Here is a 13347-nt window from a genome sequence, read left to right on the forward strand (position 1 = left end):
CAGAAGGGATACAGGCATGCAACAACTAAATATGAGCATGCAGCAGCGAAAGAACCAAGCAGCATTGCAACACGAGCATTCGACTTGGAGGTAAGTGTCTAACCCTCTCCTCTATTGCATTTGTATAATTTAAAAATTACATGAACAAATGGAATGGTTGGGATTAAACCAGAAAGGTGGCTAGTTAGCTGGCCACCCTCATCCAGTTCAACTACATTCATCCGGAGATCACACCACACGTGTGTCTAGTCAACTCACGAAAAATCCAAAAAGACAGGTAGTGGCGGATGTTTGAACTCCAATGCAAATGATGGGAGGTGATTGTGGGCAGAAGGCATGAAGACTCATGATGACACAGCAGTGGGGACCAACGGTCCAAATAATGGCAACATACCCTTTTTGCCACCTCACATCATCGCCAGAAATATCTCGAGTGAACATAAGTACTCCTCCTCGAACTCATTCACCACCTTTGTTTCCATTTTATCATCATCCCCATGGTTGTGGCGAGCTCCATACTACCTCCAGAGCCTCGAAACCATCACTCTCTGTCGTTTTTAGAAATCTTCCTCTTATCGGGTTCTATAGGAGTAGTAACAGTTCTACAGGAGAACCTCCAGCCATTTCTACAAGAAGGACAGTAAGCAGTTTTACAGAAGAGAACACAGGGCTTTCGTTCAAATTTGAACTTGAAGAGGTAGGCTCGGTACAAAATCACTTTGCATATTCATATATACAAGGAATGGTGCAATTTTAAGGAAGGATTAAGCCTAAAAAAGGAAAGGAATTGCATTCAAAAGTCTGCCTGTTTTTGAAAAAACATAGTTTTTATCTGTTTCCTGTTTCAACAAAATACGTGTTGTCTCCTTCTCCACCTTGGGTACTCACATATATAGGGAATGATACAATTTTAGGGAAGAATTAAGCCTGAAGAGAAGAGAAATTTCATTAAAAAAGTTTGTCTATTTCTTAAAGAAAACACAATTTTTTCTTTATTTCCTGTTTTTGAAAAATTGTTGTCTCCTTCTCCACTTGAGGTATTCCAAAAGATTATAAACATAATGACAGGGGGATTCATGAGGAAGGAACCCGTAAATTTAGTCAGGCTCCATGAACATCCTGAGGTAGTAGCCATTTTTACCAGAGCCAATTGGATGCCATTTTTAGAAAAACTTCGAGGGTATGATGAAGAAGTGACTCAGGAGTTTGCACTTTCCTTAGTACCTCACTCAAAGACCCATGCCATTGTTACTTTCAGAGGCCTCACCATGGAAATCACCCCAGAGTTTATTAGTAGGGTTACCGATCTTCCACTTGGACTACCCTGGAGCAAAGAAGAAAAGCCACTGGGTCAATTTGCCAAGAAAACATTCTTCCAACCAAATGAGCATCCTGTAGAGGAAAAAATTGGCATCAGAGGAACAAGCATACCTTACCCTTGGGATGAGGTCGGTTACCAAATTATCAAGTACATTTCCTATGAAGGGAGGTATAGCATAGTTTATGGTTACCATTTCAGACTTTTGCATGAGCTGAGATATGGCATGGATATTCCCACACCCCAAAAAATCATTATTCCCTATTTTCTCCTACAGTCCCTTATAGATTCGAGCATTAAATTGAAGGCAAGTGGTCCAGATCAATTGGCTCACCATGGACTAATTAAACTGCTGGTGGAAGAGGCCCTCCACACCTTCACAATCCCCATAGCCTGGGAGATCTTCAAAAATATGACAGGATGAATTGATATAAAAGCCCTCACATATGACCTCAGTCCTTCTGAAAGTGACGGGGAAGAACAAAAAGGGGAAGATGAGGAGGAAACCAAAACAGAAGATGAGAAGGAAGAACCTGAAATAGAGGAGAAAAAGACTAAAGTAGAGAAGAAGGAACCTAGGATAGAAGAGAAAAAGACTAAAACAGAGGAGAAAAAGACCAGAGCAGAGAAGAAGGAACCTAGGACAGAGGAGAAAAAGACTAAAATAGAAAGGAAAAAGACTAAACCTGAGAGGAAAAAAACTAGAGCAGAGAAGAAAGAATCTAAACAAGATGAGAAGGAAACCAAAACAAAGCTAGATGAAACAAAGCTAGCAAAGGAAGAGAAGACATAAGAAGAGGAAAAATGGGCAAAGAAGACGAAAGTTTCTCCTGAGGCATTAGAAAGGGAAGCAATAGCTATTCTTGCTGCCCTCAACACCCCAGTTAAACCCAAACGAAAGAAGAAAAGGAAACCATCAATGTATTTCAGGGCTTGAAAACGCACAAGATTAAAAACAGGGAAGCCACAACCATCCTCAAAAGAGCCTATCATAATTGAAGATTCCCCTACTGTGAAAATGGAAGAATCTCCCTCCAAAACCCCCATCACTTATGAAAGAGGAAGTCCTAGATCTTCCACTTGAAAGGAAAGAATAAAACTACAGGACTCAAAAACAGTCCTACAGGAGGCACAAACTGCTCTATAGGAGACCCTAACAAAGCTATAGGAGACCAAAAACCTTGAGAAAAGGGTAGAAGAGCAGACCAAGGGGAAGGATGAGGTAGCAGAGATACCAGAACCTGATCCCCAGCCTAGTTTAGGCTCCTATTACAACCTTCTTGAAGGAGGAAAAATTATTCCACAGAAATTCGTAGTCCCACTTTTCTTTGAACTGGAAAAAGAAAGGGTAAGGAGCCATAGATGGATGCAGATCACCAAGTCCAAAGGGGTGGAGGAAATTGGACACATGGAGAACAAGATGAGAGAGATGGGTAAGGAATTGAGCACTGTAAGACATACAGAAGCAATCAGAAGATCTCACTTGGAAGCAGAAAATGAAATGTTAAGGAAACAACTGCAAGAAAGGGAACCACAACTAGCATGCATGGCTAACTGGGCTATGGAGGCACTACAATATAGACAACCAGCCAAATCATATGGAGTATACCTCAAAGACCAGTGGCTATAGTTCCAGATCAAGACTCTAGCACAGAGAGGCACCATGCCTTTTCAGGATTATAAACAGTTCATGGATCTATGTGATCACAGTTCAACAGAGGACAAGCCAAAGTTGGCAGAGTTTTATTTGCATAACATGGCCCTTACTGATATGAACCTATGGGACACCAATGCTAGGTTAGGGGATTTGCAGTTGATGGCCATGGCATCTTGGATGAGTCATGAGGAGAAAAGGGCCACAGAAATCAAGAAGTTGATAGCAAAAGAATAAAGTGAGCCCCTGATGATTAGAGTAGAGCTATCAGACCCTATGGCTCTCATTAGCACACACCAACAACTTGCAGCTGATCCTCGAAGTGACCCTAAGTACATCAATGATCAGGCCCAAGATATTACACATTTTGAGGACATGGAGAGATTGCTTGGAGATGACTGCATTCATGCCTGCATGAGAAGGTGGAACACACTACCACACAGGCTACGGATCAGGGAGTATCACTCCCCAAACATGATGAAGGAAGCATTGAGGAGAGTGCCACTATACAAGCACTCTATGTAAAGCTTGAAGGCCCATTGGATTGGCCTCAAGTTGAGTCCCCCACTGCTGCTAGGACTGTTAGAGGGCACAAAGGAGGAAGAAGAAAGACAATAGTGGGAAGAGGTGGACAGAAAGGCTGGATTCCATGATAGTTAACTAGATCTCACATTAGAGGCATGGGATGTTAGGGAGACCATCAGGGCCACCAAGGATGAGGAGTTGAATTAGTAGCTCAGAGGATGAGCAACACATTCAGTAGGGGGGTGATGATGAGCCCCATAAATGGGTAATTATATGGGCTCATTTGGCCTCCTAACTCAGCTTAATCCACCATTCTCATTATTTTATTGCATGTTTTTGATTATATTTAGGCTAATAGAGTGAATTGGGTTAGTCATTATGCCATGAAGTCAAATGTGTGCTTTATGCAGATTTTTGGTCAATTTTGAGACAAATTCAAAGGTTTAATGAGAATTTGGCAGCCAATATTCGAGGAAAATAAGGGAGAGGATTTGTAGGAGGGTGTCCCCCTCATTTATGACCCCTACCTCGAATCCTCCTTCATAAAGCTCGGAGCACAAGCAGCCACATCAATGCATTAAAGGGGCAGCCGAGCAAGTGAAGAAGAATTGATGTCTATCTCTAGTCTTGGGAGCCAAGCCTCCTTGATTTTAGGAGAGTTGTTGGAGGCTCCAGTTGTATAAATAGGAGGGCATAGGTGCTTAGTAGTTTAGCCAGTTATTAGTCAAATTTTCGCACTTTTGTGTAGCTCTTGTTCAGCTCATTTTCGAGCTTCCTTTTTGTGAGCAGTTTATGTGATGTGACTTTTATTTTTGATAATGGAGATGAAACATTTTTTGAGCTAGCAATGATCTCTTTCAAAGGGTTGAATCTCTTGGGTTAGGGCCCAACCCAAGCTACCCAACAACTCTTTCTTTGTACTTATATGTTTTTGCTTCAGCTCATGAGTTAATTTCTGTTACATAGATTCATTTTACCTTGTTTAGAATAGGTTGCTTTTGATGGTTTGCATAGCTGCTTTTGTTTCAGTTGCTGAAGTAGGTTAATATAGTGATAGGCTAAGATTCAAAAAGGCAAATAATAGGCCCCGATCTCCTTTCTCCCTTCCTGGAACCATGATTTGAGGTCAAGGCACCATTGCTTCCACCAAAAACATAGTTTTGCTTCTTCCATGCAATTTTTGGTGTGATGATGTGATTTGAAAAGTTAAAGTGTTGCTTCAGATTATTTTTCCAAGATTATTTCCTATTTTTGTAATAAATCTCTTTGCAATATTTTCTATTCATAGGGTATTGTTTAGCACTTCATGTTTCTAGGTCAGAAATTAGGTTAACAAGAGATATGGTTCTATTTTCTTGATGCAGCTAGTCCTTTTCGTGCTCAGTTCGGTAGTTAGATGTGTAGATCTCTTACAACACACATCAAATCACAATCCATCAATAAAGCATCCAATATCATCTCATTCCTCACAGGTTTCACAAGTCATTCACAGTCCTTCACGAATCAGCCCTAATTTCTGCACTTTTTCCCATAAGATTTCCTCTCGTCATGTGAACAAATCCAACCATCATTTTCTTTCCTGATCCTCCTTGTTAAGTCCCAGACACCTCAACACATCCCTCTAGACTTCCCTTTCCCACCATTTTTCCACTCTTTAAACCTCTAAATATAGCTCTCGGCATCCTCCTGTAGAACCCCTACAGTCTCCTATAGAATTTCCTGTAAGTGATTTTTTGAAATCTGATTGCAAGGAAAGTCTTCAAAAGGGTGCTAGAGGCTTCTTAGGACTCCTCCACACCTTCCTACACCCCTGAAAAAACCATATCCACCCTCCATCACCACCAAACCTCTGCCACAATCATAAGTAGATAAATTACAAGCATAACAATTTCACATAAAAACACTCAAAAACATAAAAAGATGTTTTCTTCTCATTTCCTTTCAAAAGTAGCTTGAATAGATGCAATTTACCTTTTCAGTAGTCAATGGCACTCATTTCATCAGTTTTCATCTCTCTTCTTGCAAAAGTCGGGTGAGTTGGAAAAATTAGGGTTTGCTAGGGTTTGCGTTACACTTTAGTCTTCTTTCTCTTTCTGCAAGTAGAATAGTATTTGTAGAGTTAGATTTCTTTCATCACAGTTAAAAGCTTCTTTTGGAAACTCATAGAAGTTGGCTTGAGCTCCTAGTGATCTTGTGCCAATTAACCAAGTGACAGCTTGCAGTAAGAGCTAGTACTTGCACATTCAGCACCATCGCTTCCAAGTTTGTTGCAAACTACCGTGTTGATAAAAGTAAAGTAGGAATCCCTAGGAGTTGCAACATTATTGCTGCAATACTGGAGCTCACCACTTAGTCATTAATTGGTTGTCTCAATTTTATCGTCTAGTAGTATATTTAGTCATAAATTTGGTCATTGATTTAGTCATTAATTGCCAAATTAATGACCAAATATACAACAAAATATATTAATATATGGTCACCTGAGAAAACCAATTAATGACCAAAGAAATATGACCAAAATGTTGGTCGTGTTATAATATACTGTAAATTAGCTACTAATATTAATATATATGCAAATTTTAGTCATCGTTTGAAACCAATTAATGACCAGAGAAATATAACTAAATTTTGGTCGTGTTATAAGATACTGCAAATTAGCTACTAATAGTCATATATATGCAAAATTTAGTCGTCCTTTGGAATCACAAATTTATCATTTGCAGTAGTCATTTTTTTTTGTAGTTTCATATTTATTATATAAACGACTAATTTAGTAGTTTATATTCATTTCATTTACTTTCATTAATAATCATTATAAATGACTAATTTAGTTGTATATTCATTTTATTTGTGTTCATAATTAATCAATATAAACTAATAATTTAGTAGTTTTAGATTGATTTTATGTGTTCATTATTAATCAACATAAATTAATTAGTATGATTTTGCAACTAAATTCAAAAAATGTCATACAATGTGCATGCTCATCTAATATGAAAACGCAGAGTTACATACGTTAATTATAATACTAAACAATATCAATTGCATCTATAAATAATTTCAACCACATAAATTATATTATATGAAATGTTAAAGTATTACAATATGAGTTTCTAACTTAATATTGTTTGAACTACAATTTACACATGAAATAATGTTTCATCACTTCAAAATATTATCATTGTGTTTCCAAGACATTACAGGTGAATTCACCAATTTCGAAGACTTGACCATCAGTCTCTATTTGTGTGTCTTATGTGGGATATAAATCTAAGAATATCGCTAGATCAGTTCTCTTCTCTATCTCTTTTTGCATTTGTCGCTCCAGTGTTAATGCTCTCAGCCTCTTTCTTCAATTCCTACTTCTTAGCATCAATACTGAGTTCATTTTCTGAAAACAAAAGAAGATACAATGCAGAGTGTAAGACATGAAATACAATGAACAATAAAATATAAACTAAAGTAGACTATAAAGAGTTTATACGACATATACCTCAACATTAGTAATGTCAAATCCATTTTCCCCATACAAGAAAGAAACTCGAACAAGTTTTCTTCAGTTTGGCGATAGTGGCCACTATAATGTGGCCAGATGACTTGTATAAATAGAGCAAATAAAATGTCACCATATAAAATAACACCTTGGTAACTTAGTATTCAACCTTTAGAGAAAGCATAGGCACAATCATGCCAACTAAGTTACATGCTAAAATGTTCAAGCTATAGGTAACTTGTGAAAACAAATAATCTAAGATGTGATGTTTAATCCTTGTCATTTTATTCACAACAATGTTTCATTTTCTAATGCATGAACTTGGTCAAGTATATAAACAACATGTGCTCAAATAACAACATGAAATTAAACTTTTCTGATAGTCATGAAAATCTTTTAACACAAAATAGTTATAAGGATTCCAATCAATATCATGTAATACTAATTTCATCTTCAAGCTTTGGTTGTTGTTTAAATTGACATGATACCAAGTATTTTCAATTTCATAGTTAAAAGAGAGGATATCATGGAATGGACATTGCAATTATAAAAAATTTGTTTACTAGTCCACCGATGTCTTGTCTGGCATTCTTAAAACATTTGCTTTCCCAAATAAACATGAGGTGAAAGAATCACAAGATTAAAAACCATAGGAATCCCTACTAGAAACATTTCCAAAGTCGATGGCTCAGGTGCCTGGAGGACCTCTAACAACAAATGAATCATATCCAATACATGCTCTGCATTGTCTCCCCATCCTTTTTCCAATCACATTTCCTGTAGCATGCCCACAACAGAGTCAAGTAACAATTAAAAAACGACATTGACATTTGTTTTTATCATTTCTATCTATAAAATTTGAATCTGGTTTGTTTCGAGAACATATTAATTCATATTTAAAGCCTTCCTGACATATGAGAAGGTACCCATCAAGCATGACATCAAAAAAATTGACCTCAATGAGGTCCTCAAACAATTTATACAATATATTTTTCGTGTTATGATATCTTGGGTATAAAAAAGAACATATCTGTAAAAGAAAAATCCATATATTACTTATGTTCAAACTCTGTATATGGTGTATTCTTAGGCAACTTTTTAAGATGTTCCTCCGCGTTTACCAAAGTGAACTGTAGCTTGGTTAAACTCAGTATCCTTTCATTCAGCATCAATTTCTGCAAGATAAATGTCACACATTATTCTTTCCCATTTCTCAACATGCTACACATGATAAATTAATAGTCACATAAAACCAAGAGTAAACCCTTTTCTAACCAAAACAAATAAACAAACAAACAGTGCCTCTAATAAAACTTCATTCTAATATCAGAAGATGAAAAGCGAGTGGACCATTTTTGCTGCTTGACTTTGCCTATTTTTATTATGAAAGTGCTCGAACTTCAGGAACCAACAAATGTGAGGGAAGTTGTAAATGTGAAAAAAATTATGTTGACCTTTGTAGACTTCTTCAAAATGATGTGAATGATGTCATTTTCGGATGTGGTAAATCTCATAATAAGAAATGGCCACATTGGATGCAGAGATTAAATATAAAAACTTGTGGACATGACATGTATTCTAATAAATTGCATTGCAATTACTACCATGGGCCTCCACTGGTTACAGATCCTCAGTATGTTAGTCTTGATGATGAAAGAGAGATGGCAACGATAAATATGGGTGGTCCTAGTTTGTATGGTGGATATCTTCAAACCAAGGTCATCATCTTAATGAACCTAGGTTCTGACATGGTAAACCTGGATCTGGTCCTCACCTGGGATCTGTCAAGGATATTTTCACAAGAGTCTCACAATTTATCCAGTAAATAAATAGTTAAATTGTATATTAAAAAAAATTGAAGCGAACTGCTCAAATTCCTCTTAGGTGGGTTGTGGTCAAGTGGTAAGCACTTTCAATGCACAAAACTAGGTTCAAAGCCACTCGAAGACATGTTACTGAATTAATATGGCCAACGAAGTTATCTACCTTATCCAAAAGTGGGTGGAAATCTTAACAACCTTGATGGCCCATGAATGTGGTCTATCTCAACAAGCGAGGAAAGATGCAAGTAATAATGAATTTAATGTGGCCAACAAAGTTATCTACCCCATCCAAAAGTGGGTGGAAGTCTTAGCAACCTTGATGGCCCATGGTTATGGAATATCTCAACAGACGAGGAAAGATGCAATCTTGGATGAATTTAATGGAAGAGATACCCTTGGCCATGGCCTCTAAGAAAAGGTAGAGCCCAATTCATTAACAAATTTCCATTTTACAACTGCAAAAAAGAATATCACAAGATCCCGAACTGGATGGAAAAATACCTTTTTTATTGTAGCCGTCAAGTCATGCATGGAATGTGCAGCCTCATATGATTCAAAGAAAGATGCTTCTTTAGACTTTTTTATGGCACTTGAATACACCTATGCAAAAGTACATTAAATCAACTTTAAATATTAGATGGAAATAAGAAGAAATATCAACTATGGTGTTAATATCAGTCACATCAAAAAATTATTATTGGTTAAAAATGAATATGTTACACAGACAACAGTGCCAACTCCTTTTCTTACAAAAAAAAAGACAACCAATTGGATCAGTTGAAGGGCGAGCGCTGATGTCCACGACAAATTTGGGCAAGCCAACACACCCTCAAATTATTAATTCAATCAAAATGGGAAGGTCTAAGCCCTCATCCAAATGCTGAAACAATATGAAATGAAGGGCTTGAGAAAAACCCCACCCATATCAAATACTGAAGAACTTAGTTAATAATCTTACCATTACCTAAAACCAAAAATGTTTCACAACTTTTCAACCAGATGAAAGCTTCGACCAACCATGTTTGGCAACACCCATTTTCAAGAGCACATGCCTTATAAAATTTACAACATCTGACTTCAACAAACTACATTGCTAATTAAGTCAAGGTGTTGAGCTGCTTTGTGCCTCAAAAGAAAACACATGAACTGAAATAATTATTTTGAAAGGAAAAACTCAAAAATTCCAATCAAAATTTGGCACAGAACTTCGCTTAAATCTGTACCAAATAGTGCATATCCATGACATATCCTTCAAGTCTACAAAACCAGAGATAACACCACCTTCGCATGGTTGTGAAAGGATTTTGTGTCCACCTCACCAGAAAGAGTAAAAATACTTGTAGGCCTATACTCATGCTGAAGTAGTGTGGTTGTCGTTCCATAATTATTGAGGCACCCATTAATTGTTGTTGGTGGGTCCAAAGCATGTTGAGTGCATATGGTGAACATTTTCTTGTTCCTTGAAAAGCTATGTGATATCTCTGCTCCAACAACAGTCTTTTTTAGAGGACTAACAATGTGCAAGTAAGATGCCTTCAAGGTATCACCCTTACCAGTTCTGCAAAGCATGAGTCACTTTCAGTATGACACCAAAAAAATTCTATGCAATGCTTCATTAAGAAGTTTGCAATTGCCCCTAAATTTTACCAAAAAACTCAATAAAATTCACTATTTTAGTTTACAAGAATGGCAAGGACCAAGTCTTACAAGGTCAAAGAAGAAACAAAATCAAGCTTTGAAATACCCAAGCCTTCATCATATTTCAAGAAGTTTCCTGATGCAATGTAGAAAGAAACTTCACCCCCTACAGAAAGATTCTCATTTCCAATTACTCCTGAGAAATGTGTTATTGGAGATGGTGTCAATACAATGCTTGTACTGACCCCTGCATAATCATGCATATATTGAAGCTCAACCTGTCAAATTTACAATATATAATGTAAGCAAAGTTAAAGTGTAATCTATTTCACAAAAAAAATTACAAAATTATTTTTATCACTATAAAACATGAAGAATGTTGTTAAGCATTGTGTTTATCACAACATACCAGCATGAAATTTTACCATGTAGATAAACTTGTGACTATTGATGATCAAAATTAGGGGGCATGTTGAAGCTTGACTAATATAGATGTCTGAGTAAATGTCTACAATATTACAAAGAAAAGGCTCTAGATAGAAACAAGAACAAGATGTTTCGTTGCAATGGTTCTCACATATAAAACCAGTTATTATTTTTCATATCCTTCCAAATGGCTTATTTCAAACTGCAGAACTGGAAATTTGATCCCTTCTCAGGTGAGACTGAGTGGAAGAGCACACTATAGATGAAAACTACAACATATTGCAAATATATGCATTCAGGAAAATGGCACAATTGACACAAATGTCTAATCACCTTAATTGTCATGTCTTTCTAAATGGTAAAAATGAATACCACAATAACTGAAAGAATGTTTTAACTTATAGAATGTAGAAATGTCCCAATTAATACAAAGTACTACAGGTTATTACTTTACAAAAAAACACCTACATTAAGCATGAAAATTGTTCAAAGCTAAATATGATGTCAAAGATAGATTTGATTGTTCAAATCCTACAATTAATAGAGACGACATCTTGTACAACTAGGTTTTCATTATCAAGTTCTCTATTCTTAGAGGTAGCCATGACTTCCTTAAGGAGGGGTGGCTCCCTTTCCTCCTTTGATCCAGCCTTCAAGGCAGCCACAAAAGCTTTCAAATATCTTGTGGCAGCTTCTTTCTCAAAAGAAAAAGAACCATAACATCAACCAAATGATGGTTTGTTAAAAAATGGAATAAGTGCCTAAACTCATTCGATCAATCCAAGGAGAAAGGCACTTCATTGCTACCTCTAAAATCTGTGCTTCGAAATATAGATTCAATTATCAAATACAAACCCTAAAGTTACTTGAAAACATCACCCATTGTCACCTTGGTGATCATCATTCTCACATAAGGCTAGCTCTCCTCCAGCATAAGGGAGGAATCCATGACAAGCCTATAAACTTGTCCTTCAAACACTAAAAAAACATATTTGCAAAATGATATTGTTTTTGTCTTTTAAGATTTGAAAAGGAAAGCTAGGCAACACATAGTGCTTGGTACCTCGGCTATAGACTCTAAGCAACAAACAAAACTTTAAAATTGATGAATAATATGTGAGTCATGACAAAACAACCAAACAACAAGTGTTATCAGTCAAGAATAAATCCAATAAATATGTAACAGTGCTATCTCCTACTAGATGGAACATTTGAAGACAATGTGCTCCCCAAACTTGATCTCTTGTAAGTCACGTAGTTGAAAATTCCCTTTGAGGTGTGTGATGCCGTGAGATATCTCAAACCAAAGCTAGTGGGAGCCCACTCTGAATGAACCAAGGGGAATCCTAAGGTTGTGCATCCAATCTCTATTAGTATAGATAGGCCTAACAATAAGAGTCACTTAGCTACATAAAGCACTCAAAATAATAAAATGACATATTCAAGCTAACGCCCTCACACTTGGTCAAGTTTCTTATCACTTTTTGGTTGGATACCAAAATGGAAACTTTGTACTTGCATATGAGTCAGGTCCAATGTCTCTTGGTCCTATCATAGTTACCAAGGAGCTTTCCTCTTAGTTAACAAAAAATAATATTTCTTCCTTTCTCACCAATGTTAATGTCGAGGAGAAGTATCTATTAGGTGAGGAGATATTGAAATTGGTGGAAGCAACTCTTTTGAAGAAATTGCCATCAAGTAAAGGGGAAAAGCCATCAAAAACTGTAATAGATGATTTGAAGTCCAAGTACACAACTTTCATGTCAGGAAGGTTTCCTTATCTGCCAGAGGAAATTTCATTCTAATAATGTGATGGAATATCGCTCTTAAAGATTATTGTTTGCACTCATATGTTTTTCTATGATATATGAACTTTGCAAGGCTAGTGAAATTCAGGATGCAAACAACCAATTGAAATAAATTTTGAATAGGGGTTTGTTTTTAAGTTGTACTACTTATGGGGCATTCACAAGAAAGATGGAGGAAGGTGAAAGGTTGGTTGCTAAGGGAACGATAGTTAGCAATTATTGTCAAAAATGATTTCTATTATGTATCATACACCATCACTGCTATGAGTAATACTTACTTGATGCTTGATTTAGTGCCAAGTACAAAATGATGGAAAATACTTGCCTTCATATCTATCGAAATTAGTTTGGTGTTCTACGAATCATACAAAAAATTGTTGCAAAGTTTCAAGTTTTTAATAATGTTACCAAAATAGAGGGTATGAAAAATGATCACAAAATATGATTGCATATAAGCTTTGTAGCTTCTTATGTTACAGAGCCTACCATCTTATGCTCTTATTGTGAATTACATATTGCCACTGACATTGCATACTACAAAAAATCAATGAAAACTACACTACTGCTACCATTAAAAAATGCTTGTTGAGAAAATTCATCTTGGAATCAATCCATTCACTAAGACACAACAATAAAGTTTGTTGATAAAGTGTTTGGCATAA

The 13347-nt window shown here is 36.4% G+C and overlaps 1 protein-coding gene across 1 annotated transcript; it reads right to left on the reverse strand.

Annotated features, from left to right (window-relative positions):
- Positions 1-10070: 10070 nt before the first annotated feature.
- On the reverse strand, positions 10071-10732 carry LOC149142347 (mitochondrial outer membrane protein porin of 36 kDa-like; the record flags this gene model as incomplete). Its single annotated transcript, XM_089447584.1, has 2 exons — positions 10071-10371; positions 10521-10732. Coding segments are annotated over 2 exons (513 nt in total), but the record flags the coding sequence as incomplete, so codon positions are not given.
- Between the last annotated feature and the right edge of the window lie 2615 nt (positions 10733-13347).

The sequence above is a fragment of the Pinus tabuliformis genome, chromosome X (genome assembly GCF_031772625.1).
Source record: "Pinus tabuliformis cultivar Carrire ecotype Pingquan chromosome X, CPIR1, whole genome shotgun sequence".
NCBI lineage: Eukaryota > Viridiplantae > Streptophyta > Pinopsida > Pinales > Pinaceae > Pinus > Pinus tabuliformis.